The sequence below is a fragment of the Dermacentor albipictus genome, chromosome 1 (genome assembly GCF_038994185.2).
Source record: "Dermacentor albipictus isolate Rhodes 1998 colony chromosome 1, USDA_Dalb.pri_finalv2, whole genome shotgun sequence".
In the NCBI taxonomy this organism is placed as follows: Eukaryota; Metazoa; Arthropoda; class Arachnida; order Ixodida; family Ixodidae; genus Dermacentor; species Dermacentor albipictus.
In genome coordinates, this window is record NC_091821.1 from 396,985,357 (window position 1) to 396,998,516 (window position 13,160).

General features: G+C 42.6%; 1 protein-coding gene across 2 annotated transcripts in view; it reads right to left on the reverse strand.

The window, feature by feature from the left end:
* Positions 1-13,160, reverse strand: part of LRP1 (LDL receptor protein 1) — a 207,062-nt gene that overhangs the window by 179,052 nt on the left and 14,850 nt on the right. For both annotated transcript variants that reach the window (XM_070532085.1, XM_070532084.1), the window contains 5 exons: positions 12,582-12,742; positions 5,785-5,872; positions 4,059-4,216; positions 1,638-1,737; positions 725-887 (listed from right to left, as the gene is read on the reverse strand). In XM_070532085.1, the coding sequence (XP_070388186.1) occupies positions 725-887; positions 1,638-1,737; positions 4,059-4,216; positions 5,785-5,872; positions 12,582-12,742 (670 nt within the window). The remainder of the gene's footprint in view (positions 1-724; positions 888-1,637; positions 1,738-4,058; positions 4,217-5,784; positions 5,873-12,581; positions 12,743-13,160) is intronic.

The following is a 13,160-nucleotide window of genomic DNA, read 5'->3' on the forward strand; positions in this document are numbered from 1 at the left end:
AAACAAGGTGACTATGTGCCCACAGCAGCATAGTTGCAGAAGCTACAAAGGAGTATCGTGCTATATTTTGGTGGACAACACTCTTACCTTGCACAGACCTTCTTCGACTATGCGAGCTTCCACAGAACTGATCCGCAATATTATGCCCAGTAAGCTTGCACTGCTTTGTGTGATATCGGTTGAAGTAAGCATCTGCAGATGCAAACGAGCTATCTCCTTTCGAGACCAAGAAAAACTTGGACAGTGATACCTCTAGTCAGAGTAGTCTTTGTTCGTGTAAGTGGTGCTCCCCAGGGGTAAAAAAAAAATGGAGCGACACAATTATTTCTTTGTCCTCTTTCCTATCCAGCATTTCACTTCTTGCTTATTGACTTTGTATATATTCATTCGCCTTGGTGATGGTTAATGGATAAGCTTCACAGTGCAGCTTTAGCCTAATTCTAATGAGCATTGAAGAGGCCAGGCACAGTATTGTCTGGGCACAGTATTCTTTACTGCAGCATTGCCAGAGTAACTGACAGGCAGACCCTTCGACTGGTAATCCATGGGTCTGAAGTAGGAATACTTGCGGGGCCCTGAGATTTCCTTCTTTATAAAATTCTGGCAAAGCATACTGTGATTTCAATGACGGATACTGGCAGCGGCCGAACATAAAAAACAACTAGGCAGTGATCCCATAACAGCTATTGCTGTAAAAGAGATCGAGAGAGAAACTAAGACTGACCCTTTGTAAGGGTCCAGGGCAATGCCACGGGGTTTGCTCAGTCCAACGTCAATCACTGTGACGCACACAGAAAGCGAGGCATTGCAAAGAAATATGGTCTCCCGCACATCGTCCAGGAAGTACCAGTTGCCAGACACCCAATCCAGCGCCATTTGATTGACAGCTGAAGAAAAAAAAACAGCCCACTGAATTAGCACAAAATAGAGGAACGTATATTCAAACGTTGCAGACAACACAAGCTACATATATGCGCATTGAGATGCTGTGAATGAAAATTTACAGATACTGAAATTTAGTCATATGGTCTGCCGCTTTCCTTGCACTATACCAGAAACACTTCAGACATAGTAACATCTATGGAAGCTTTATTGTGGTAACTGCACCGCTTTTTCCTCTAGGAACCAATATCAGACCACGGCAAATTTGTAAAAACAGTACCTTAGTCTTCAAGCCAGACATCATCATGCTATGTGAATGTTATTTCGTGGGAATACAATGAAGGAAAAAAAATGTAGTTGTTTTCCAAACCATCACGGCTGTTTCTGAAATGGATGGTACTGAACTGTCAGCTTTTATCTTCCTATCTGGCAAGCACTTTACACAGTTTAAGGAAATGCATCATAACACATGCTTTGAATATTAAAGCTTCTCAAAGAGCTTTTCATGTGGGGCAACCTCACCTTAAAATTCAGGACAGAATGTTATATAGTTCAGTGATGAAATCATCTCAATGCCAGTACAATGATAGGATTTGCATACGCAGTGTCAGTAGCCTCCTGAATAATAAGAAGCTAAATAAAGATAAATATTTACAACACTGGCTAACAGGGAAACAAAGCACTACCGTCATTGTACATTGTAGTGAAAGCAGGTTACTGCATTTATTTAAGAAAGGTGAGAAATCCCAACTTACTAGTCAATGAAAAAGAATCTTTCAGCTTCAAGTTCCACCGCACATCCAATTGGGAGACAAGAGCACACTGCAGGACCGTCTCATTTCCTTCATGGTTAATCTGTACAATGCGAAAAGCTGATTAACTACCAGCCTAGCAAATCTGTGCCATAAGGCACCCCCCCTCAGAGTGCCCACTTCACCATATCTCAAAACACTAACTGAAAAGCGAGACATATGCAACACAAATATCTAAATGCTTCCTCACATTATCTTGATGCACAGCCAATGTCGAACACTTTCATCACGAAATGCATGGGATCATGAAATATCTTCATAGTACAGGGTGCTTCGATATAATAATCCCATGTATATAAAGCCCCTCTATAATTAGTAGCTATAAGTATGCTCAAAGAAGCAAATTTTATTAAATGTAGGTTTAGCAAACATAAAGCGAAAATACAATTTTCCTGGACACTTCACTTGAGGAAGCAATCCGCTGCTCCTGAACTGATGCAGTTAAGGCTAATACTATAGAATAAGCCAGAGGTCTTGACAATGACACAAGTAAGGGGTGCAGAAAATCAGCAGTTACTAATGACTCAGAAGCCGTCACCACTCACATTCTCATTACCAAATTCTCATCACCACCCACTAGGACACCTTTCATGCTTCCTAAACCCTTTAAATGGCATGGACGAGCCTTAGTCAGTAACAACTTTTTTTTAACATACGTAGTTCTTGTTATTTCGTATTTTTAGACCCAAGTTGTGAATTTGCTACCCCCTTGTTATATATACAGTAGAACCTCATTCATAGTTTTTATAAAAATAAAAACAAGAAAAGATATACTAATCAAGAAAATGTATGATCCAAAGTCACTAAAAAACTTGACAGACGGAACTGTAGTTGACATCTATGTAATGCAAAGCGTTGCACGAATAGTCGCAGCTGCAGACGCCAATGCGCACCAAGCTGGTGGGGCCTGAGCAGCCTGACAAAAGCTGCATTGGCCTTTTTGCGGCTTCGGCAGACTTACGTTTGCGCTACTCGAATTCAGCCTGTGTCAGCTTTTCTGAGTGGGACACTTTTGAGGGAAATTTTGATGTGCCCACTTGTCATGAATCTTTGAGGCACGAGATGCCGATGCGCATAGAGCTGGTGGGGCCAGAGACGAATGTTGTTTTCCTATTGCATAGCGTTTTAAGACAGTGGCGGGAAGCCTAAACAAAACTGAGCTGGTTGGTGATGCTGGAATACAATGCCTGCGATGCAGCAATGGCAGCACATTTGGGTTAGCCCTTATTAAAAGCATGCAGTCTGCTTCCAACAGCACTATGCCCCACGCACTGTCACAACAGGGGAGGAAGATGATTATCGCAGTAATGTTGGTGGTGATAGCTGTGAATACAGCATGCGATGACCCGACCAGGGAGTAGATTTGCTGTACCGGACTAGGAAACCGAGTGCGCGCCAGCGTTTTCATGAGAGGCGGGCAGGTGACTTTTAAGGGGAAGCTGCTGTGGTGGGCAGCTACGGTTTTCATCACGTGTACCTTGCATCTTTTCTTGTTTACACGGGATCTAGCAGACGGAAAACATATCATACGATCGCAGTTTGGCAATGTATTAGACATTGGTGCCGAAAGATAGTGGTTTCTGGGAATGTATTAACCGGTTAAAAGGAAGCGGAACTGTATTGGGGTCATTTTTTATGTTCTCAATAGCGAACGTTGGTGCCGGCAAATCGTACTTAATGGGACTGTATCAATTACACTATTATATTTCAAATCAGCAAAAAATTTGCTGTCCAGATGTGCAATAAATATAAAATAATTTTGTGAAAGCTTTTTTTGAATTTTTTGCCAACACTCAACAGCTTAACCTTTTTTCATGGCAACGACTCAAATTATCACTAGCATTTCTCACTTGTGAACTTGTGGACTTAGTCTGTCAAAGCTACAAGTGACACGGAGCGCAAACGCGCATTGGCATGGCAGCTGAAAATCCTGCACACTGCTGTGCAACTTATGTGTAGTCAATGCTAAATCATACAACATAAGGAATTCTCAGGTGTTTTCATACACATATGTTACTAAAACACCGAAATGTGATCTTGATCATGTAGATTTTTGCACTACAGGAAAATCCATTAAAAAATTTACAATGAAGTATTCGTAATGCAGAGAGAAACATTTACAATATATTGAGAAAGCAGGAAACTAGCTAGGGCACATTTTTCTTATTGTACCATGACAGTCATTTTATAGAAAAGGTGCTGTTTGCGGAGGCATTCAAAAGCTTAACTCCTAGTCCTGGCATAGAGCAACAGATTACAACTTCCCTTATGGCCATTTTCAAACGTTAAAGCAAAAACCAACTGTAGAATTTATACAGCAAACAAATTTCCCACATTTGCATGCTGAAACAAAATGTGCTATACCCAGCACACAGTCTTGTTCATATGGTTAAAATCCATGGCAAGGCTTTCTTTGACTGGAGCGATGCTGCTGTTGCCGCCAACAGGGGAACCGTCCAGGTGAATGTGTTGAATGTTAATAGAATTGGCAAAAAGGAGCGTGGCTTCTTCATCTTCTGGGACTGAAAAGAGGAAAACATGAAATGGCTCAGAGAAAAAAAAAAGACACAATGGAACCTCATTTGTATGTTCCAAGGACTTTATTATTCCAAGGACTGCAGGACTTTATTAAAGTTTTACCATACCATACCATACCATAGCATTTTCCTTGCTAATATGTCACATTTGTTCAGTCCTGGTGAAATGCCTATAGACTCCTACATTTTCTGTTCTCATTTGATATGTACTAATAATTTCATGACATTCCCACATCTTGCGTCACACTCTGGATGAGGCAATTACAAAGTTGTATCAATGTTAGAAGGAAACAGAAGCCAATTGTTAGCTGAAGAGAAATGTTGCACCTGAGCACATAAACACATGCGAGCTTCCCAGGAATATGGCCATATTGCAGCCCCCGTTGCCAATTAATGACCCAAGGCATGGCATTATCATCATCACTTGCACTCTCAAGTACTGGCCATTGCTCAAAGTGTATAGAATGATCGCAACAGCATGAGCATCAGCCATACATAATGGCAGCGGTAACATCTCTGATAAGGTCAATCAACATCTAAAGTGACTGATAAGTGGCCAGAATGTGTTGTGAGACATTGATGGAAATGAAATGACCATGATTTATAGTGATAAAATATAGCATGCTGCTCACGATTTAAGTAGGAATTATAATTTTAAATTGGCAAAGAAAGTCTAAAAAGGCAGTAAAAGGCATGGCCTCGCGATGAAGTATTGGTACTTCGCATGTGGTATACGAGATTACTTTACGTAAGTCGGTTGTTATTAAGTACAGCATCTTTATTGCTTAAAATTGCAGTTCCTATACTATTAGGCTTTTGCACTTTATTCTATGCTTACTATGAAGTGAAAGAAGTGCACACTAAAGAGTGAGCAGCAGGGTGGGCAGTGCTGGGGGGGTATTCTGTAAAAGTTCACCTATGGACTGTCCATTTCGGCCGCAGCTGATTGGATGCAGCTGTACGAGAGAGGAGGAGACGAGCGCCCTTAGCCAGTCAGCAGCGGCCGAAATGGACAGTCCACTAGGTGGACTCTTACACAAAACCCCCCCTGTTAAATGCATCGCAGCGCACATGAGGATTGTTGTACGCACATGAGTTTTCATGTTAGTATCCAGAGTTCTATGGTTCTGTGAGGTATAAAACGCCATCGATGAATTGTGCTGTGAATGGGTGAACAATAGCCCTACTGGCATATCCTACCATTTAGCTTCTTTGCTTAGGTAAAAAAAAAAGCCTGGCGCATGCAGCCAGCAAAAGCATGGCCTTCGAGATAGGTTGGTGTTACTCGGAGGGTGCCGTCTTTGGGGCGTAGATATTTGTAACACATTGATATTGGCGAGAAACATGTCAGATTTACTTTGTTATATACATGTTCATTATATTCAGTGTCAACTGTATCTTATAGAAAGAAAAGTGCTTCCATACTATGTCCTGTTCACATAAATTGACAAGCAAAGATAGAGCAATAACACAGTTTATTCTACAAAATTATCTCAGTGCATTGGACTACGAACATAAAAAGAAAAAAATAACAAGGAGAAGCATTCACACACCATTGATTCCAAAGCACTGGCTTCCAACAGCTTTGTATCCTTCAACACAGCTGCAGTTGTGCGAGCCCTTGGGTCCACTCGTGCAATTCTAAAGAAAAAAAAAAAGTCAGATAAGAGGCGAGTGTCAAGTTTTAACACTCTCTCCTGCCTTGCAATTTCTGCCAAGTACCATAAAAAAAAACTCCATCAGGGAGACATTCTAGCCTGCCTGGCAGGACTCCATTTTATACAATGCACTTCGGCACAGAAAAAAAAAATTATTAGTGCTTCACCATAAGGGTGAAGCCATGAATGCAATAGCAACATGTTAGAATATTATACGAAGTGCAAGACTCATAGCTGTAGTGGCACTATGAATTGAAGCAAACGTAAGCCGACTAAGTAAAAACAAGCTGCTGTGCCAGGGGTCCTCTCTTTGAATTCTGCCATTGGACAATTTCATTTATGTTTATTAATTAAAACCAACATCTTTCTTAGCTACTTTACTACCACTTTTCCATATCGGGTATGTTTTGTTGGGATTCAGGAATGCACCGGCGCCATTGCACAGGCATTCACCTGTTCTGCCCCCCATCCCTACACCTCACTCCCTCCCTTCCCACTCGCGAGTAGCGGCGCTTCACTCGTGATGGTTTGCGGTGGGGGTGGGACACTGACGTTACGTCGCGGCCATGTCGACTGCCCACGAGGCAGCATGAGTCTCTTATCTCCAGGATTTCATTGGGTACATACACGCTTCCTCTCGCTTGCCGACACCTTTGTGACTAGGACTTGAACGCACGCATGGTGCCTTTACATGTGCACGGAGTGCGTACTTCGTGTTGATCCTTTACGGACACTAAGCCGAAGAACGGGTGCCTAGTGCTCGCGCGAGGTCATACGACGCCGAGCCACACTTATCGGAGGCCTAAGCCAAAGGAGATTGTCCGAGCTCTAGTGAGTTGGCCCATTGGTTTTCACAAGAGCAAGTAGCATAGCCGCCGGGACATTTACTAGCAGCATGTCCCAACTTCATTGTGCTCTCGCAGCCACATGCTATAAGTGCCCGTCTGTATTCTTGCCCTTGGTGCATTACCCCTTTAGTTCCAGCACCACCCTGGGACCGAGAGTTTGTGCAGTGTTGGATGTCGCCGGAGACAATAAAAGTTTCTGTCAACTCGGGGCAATACTGTGGTTGTGTGTGCATCGCTTGGTAGCCCCTTGTGGCCCGAGCTCACACGCGTGCTAGAGGCAATGGCTGACGTGGCCCTGTGGCTTGCCAAGCTCAAACCTGCGGTGGTCGGTACTCCTGTGAGACCCTAAGACCCTATGGTTTCAAACATCTTTTCTGGGCTCATCCCAGAGGTAGTACACAGCTGCGCTAATAAAATTACATCATTTTCAGGTTTGAGCTCTGTTATTGTTTCGCAATTTTAATATTTAACAGAATATTTCAGATAAAAGGCATGTGGCCGCCGGTGTTTTGTTTCATGACATTTGTTTGTGGGATGCCATTCTCAAAATTCTGAGGAATAATATTGTCAAGAATGTAAGACCTGGCATGAGCAACTTTAGAGATAGAATGGTGTGGCAATATCATCTGCATAAAGCGCATGTCGTATAGCATGGTGTGACATATAGCATACATACACGTAAATATATACAGAACCTCACAGCGATGGCAAAAATTAGCTTGGAGTGTTCATATAATTGCCGTCACAATAAAAAAGCAACTGTCCACCCTTGTATAAAGAGCATTTGCACATGATGCTTTGCAGAGTAAAAGCGCGTGCTGATGGTTTGTAACACTTAACATTTTCCCTACCATGGGGAAAATAGGTGTTTTTTGTAGGTTACGTCAGATTTTTTTTTTTTTGAAGGAACTACTGTACTTATCATTTTATGTAATACATAAACAAAAATCAGAATGAATGCGCTTTTCATACTTAAAAGTTTTATTAACGAGATGTACATCATAAAAAAGATATAAATTGCCAGAATCAAGATTGTCAGAAAAAACTAAACAAAGTTTATAAAAACACACTTGTGTCTACTAAGAAAATTTTTTTTAATTCATCATCATCATCAGCTTGGCTACGCCCACTGCAGGGCAAAGGACTCTCCCATACTTCTCTACTACCCCGGTCATGTGCCAATTGTGGCCATGCTGTCCCTGCAAACTTCTTAATCTCATCTGCCCACCTAACTTTCTGCCGCCCTCTGCTACGCTTCCCTTCCCTTGGAATCCAGTCCGTAACCCTTAATGACCATCGGTTATCTTCCCTCCTCATTACATGTCCTTCCCATGCCCATTTCGTTTTCTTGATTTCAACTAAGATGTCATTAACTCGCGTTTGTTCCCTCACCCAATCTGCTCTTTTCTTATCCGTTAACGTTACACCTATCATTCTTCTTTCCATAGCTCGTTGCGTCTTCCTCAATTTAAGTAGAACTCTTTTCGTAAGCCTCCAGGTTTCTGCCCCGTACGTGAGGACTGGTAAGACACAGCTGTTATACACTTTTCTCTTGAGGGATAATGGCAACCTGCTGTTCATGATCTGAGAATGCCTGCCAAACGCACCCCAACGCATTTTTGTTCTGATTATTTCAGTCTCATGATCCGGATCCGCAGTCACTACCTGTCCTAAGTAGATGTATTCCCTTACCACTTCTAGTGCCTCGCTACCTATTGTAAATTGCTGTTCTCTTCCGAGACTGAAACATTACTTTAATTTTCTGCAGATAAATTTTTAGACCCACTCTTCTGCTTTGCCTCTCCAGGTCAGTGAGCATGCATTGCAATTGGTCCCCTAAGTTACTAGGCAAGGCAATATCATCAGCGAATCGCAAGTTGCTAAGGTATTCTCCATTAACTCTTATCCCCAATTCTTCCCAATCCAGGTCTCTGAATACCTCCTGTAAACACGCTATGAATAGCATTGGAGAGATCGTATCTGCCTGCCTAACGCCTTTCTTTATAGGGATTTTGTTGCTTTCTTTATGGAGGACTATGGTGGCTGCGGAGCTGCTATAGATATCTTTCAGTATCTTTACATACGGCTCGTCTACACCCTGATTCCGCAATGCCTCCATGACTGCTGAGGTTTCAACTCAATCAAACGCTTTCTCGTAATCAATGAAAGCTATATATAAAGGTTGGTTATATTCCACACATTTTTCTATCACCTGATTGGTAGTGTGAATATGGTCTATTGTTGAGTAGCCTTTACGGAATCCTGCCTGGTCCTTCGGTTGACAGAAGTCTAACGTGTTCCTGATTCTATTTGTGATTACCTTAGTAAATACTTTGTAGGCAATGGACAGTAAGCTGATCAGTCAATAATTTTTCAAGTCATTGGCGTCCCCTTTCTTATGGATTTGGATTATGTTGGCGTTCTTCCAAGATTCCGGTACGCTCAAGGTCGTGAGGCATTGCGTATACACGGTGGCCAGTTTTTCTAGAAAAATCTGCCCACCATCCTTCAACAAATCTGCTGTTACCTGATCCTCCCCAGCTGCCTTCCCCCTTTGCGTAGCTCTCAAGGCTTTCTTTACTTCTTCCAGCGTTATTTGTGGGATGTCAAGTTCCTCTAGGCTATTCTCTCTTCCATTATCATCGTCGGTGCCACTGGTACTGCATAAATCTCTATAGAACTCCTCAGCCACTTGAACTATCTTATCCATATTAATAATGATATTGCTGGCTTTGTCTCGTAATACATAAATATGATTCTTGCCTATTCCTAGTTTCTTCTTCACTGCTTTTAGGCTTCCTCCGTTCCTGAGATCATGCTCAATTCTACCCATATTATACTTCATTATGTCAGCTATCTTACACTTGTTGATTAACTTGGAAAGTTCTGCCAGTTCTATTCTAGCTGTAGGGTTAGAGGCTTTCATACATTGGCTTTTCTTTATCAGATCTTTCGTCTCCTGCAATAGTTTACTGGTATCCTGCCTAACGGAGTTACCACCGACTTCCATTGCACACTCCTTAATGATGCCCACAAGATTGTCGTTCATTGCTTCAACACTAAGGTCCTCTTCCTGAGTTAAAGCGGAATACCTGTTCTGTAGCTTGATCCGGAATTCCTCTATTTTTCCTCTTACCACTAACTCATTGATCGGCTTCTTATGTACCAGTTTCTTCCGTTCCCTCCTCAGGTCTAGGCTAATTCGAGTTCTTACCATCCTGTGGTCACTGCAGCGCACCTTGCCGAGCACGTCCACATTTTGTAGGACGCCATTTATTAGTAAAGTTTGCAGCACGGAATAATATGCGGATAATGAATACCTTCTTCCGCAAGCGGGATAACCGAAAGTGGACGTGGAAGAGCCCAAATGGCGAGACTAGAAATGAAATGGACTTCATACTCTGTGCTAACCCTGGCATCATAAAAAGGAATTCTGAGATATACAAAATGTCTTGCCGTATAAAAGACACTATCCCCATAAAAAATCAAAATTCTGCTGCTGCCGCCGACGTTCCGGGCTGGCTTGCATCTTCGTCGCTTTAAGAATCAAAGTCCAAAGAAAAGGCAGCATCCTCAGACCCTCTGCTGCTTGATCCATCGATAAAATCAGCCACAGACACAGCTGAATGACGGGATCTACGATCTTTCAAAGCACGCGCATTTCTCCCGAAGGCGGCCATTTTTACGTTCTAATTTGACGATCGCGAAACTTCGGAGTGCGCTCAAAAAATAACGCCTGGCAGGGAAAAAGTGAACTGTTTAGAAAACAAAGATATAGTTCTCCCACTTCACGTCCTATGGCATAGTGTGTCCGTGAGCGTGCGGAAGGTCATGAAAGCGGCATTTCAAACCTCCAATAGCAGGCGGCCATTTTTGCTTTCTATTTTGACGATCGCGAAACTTCGTAGCGCATTCAAATATTACTGCCTGGAGGGGAAAAAGTGAACTGCTTAGAAAACAAAAATATTGTTCTCCTCCTTCACGTCTGATAGCAAAGTCTGTCCATGAGCAGTGCACGGACAGTCTCAAAAGTGGTGTTTCAAACCATCGTTAGTGGGCTAACAATGCCCAATGGGTGCAGTACGGAAAGAGAACCTAGCCCAATGTTCGTGTATAGAAAGCATCTATGCTGTAACAAATAACTGGAGTGTTAAAAACACACAAGTGCTGGCTTCAATGGCGACACAGATATGCTTACATTTGTCTGCTTCAGGCAATACAGGTTCAGTGAATTTATACATGACTTATCAGCACTGAGATGGCACGACACAGTGAGGTATAAATATTAGCTTGTTTTAATAATATTTCTGCAAGAAACACACTCAAACATGCTGGTACACAGGACTTTCAAATTCTGGCTTTGACAATTCTCACATACCCTTGTTCCCACCAGCATAATTTGTGTTCAAAGTAAACAGGCCAATGCATGTAGTACCAACTTACACGGTTACTACATCTCAATCACTGAAAGCAACAAATTTATCTTTTTCTTGTTTTCCACCATCTAACAGCAACAGCTGCTATTCACTCTTCCCTGGATTGAAATGAAATTGTAAAGTGATGTTGCCAAGAAAATGTGAAGCTTGAAATTATGTACAGTCACTGATTGGTAATTCAGACATGCTTGATCATTTGGACAGCTCCGCGGCGCCGCCTCTAGCCCCATAGACTCAATGTATACGGACAACCATAACTTCAGACACCTTACAACGCATCGTGTGATAATTTGGACTCTGAATGCACAACCGTGCCCTAATTTGACCCCAGAGTTTAGCGGAAATAGTGATATTTTTGTTTTGATGCATTGCCACGATCAAAACCTATTAACCTCATAACCCAAACTAGTAAAGCCCAGTCGGTCTAGTAGTCGCTGGTGACAATTTGGTGCATGTATTGACTGTACTTTCATCTATCTATAGCAACAGCATGGCAATAGTTGAGATAAGGGCTTCAATTTCGTAGCGATGCCTTCCGCTCAGTTCTATGCCATTTTATCTACTGTTCATGCCCAACTGCTCCTGTTGACGACCTATGTGGAGCATCACTCTGGCCATTGAGGAAGGGTGAAAAGCGTGAAAAGAAATTGCTTAAAAGGCACTACTAGAAAACCATGGCCATGGAATGTCTAGGCCAAAGGCAAGCGTATGCTTTAAAGCAACGAGCTAACCACCTTGGGCAAGTATTTTTGGACAATCACTTTTGAAGATACTTTCATGTTCATGATACTTCCAGCAACTAGCACCAGAAGCATCCAACAGGTGGCAGCATTTTGGTACTGATACACGATGGCATGCTTAGCACTGTGCCAAGAATGCCATCGCTCGTACATGCTGATGCATCTTGCGCTAGTCACGCGAAATTAAAGGGATACCCAAAAGTGACGATCCGAGGATACAGTACATTTTATTTTGGCCATTTGTGGAACAAAGCCACTTATTTTCCGGCCAATCCAGTACTTCAGAATTGCGATTATTCAGACCTTTAGGCGGTCGTCCTTAAGTCCAAATCAGTTGGTAACTGTAGTAGGATTTTCGATACCAACTAGCCACCCCAGTTGGTGGTGCCAAGGTGCAGTGATGTTGCGAGGTACATGAATATTAATTGTGATGTTGTTACAAGGCCACCAGAGGTGTACTACAAAACCTTAGCATAAACAGGGCTTTGACAAGGTACTGCACATATTGCTGAGACTGCACTGAGAGTTCACATGTGAGTGCTGAGTTTTCTTTTGTGACCTTGCTCCCACTTTGTGATGCAAAGAGAAGCAAGCTGTGTCTCCACACGAAGATGCAGTGAGTCACGGAGATTTGTACAGTGGATAAAGTAAACCCAATAAGCAATTACCTGGTCGCAGGTGCCAGGAACACTGCAAGGGTCCGCATCAACACACAACGAAGGCATCTCCCGGTGCGGCTCCATGCCCTTCTTGCAGAAGCAGACGGGACCCTGGGGTCCCGGCTTGCAACCATGATCACACGAGGCGTTCGCACATTGAGCTGTCTCTGCTGCAGTGTTAAAAGGCAGGAAGAAACGTTACTTTAAACTTTACTTTTTTTTATCGTTAACTGTCTTTCCAGCATGCTAGCACTTTGATGACCAAACTGACACAAGGCAAGTTCTTTCACAAAGAGCACCCATACTCAATGTATCCTTCCTTTAGAAGTTGCAACCATATAAACAAACAATGAGCTGTGACATAGAATTTGAGTGTTTCATAACGGGCTCCTCAGATACCATTATACTTCTCAGTCCTTTTATCTGAAGGTGTATTCGTCACATCAACACACTTCAACTTAATGGGTTCTTCTTCACTGCATATTCTATTTGTTTAGTGTTTCTAAGTGGGTAACCCCTACAACAGCAGTGTAACTGTAGTGCACACTTGTCCTGCATTTAGATTATGGCGGTAAATACGAGTACTCC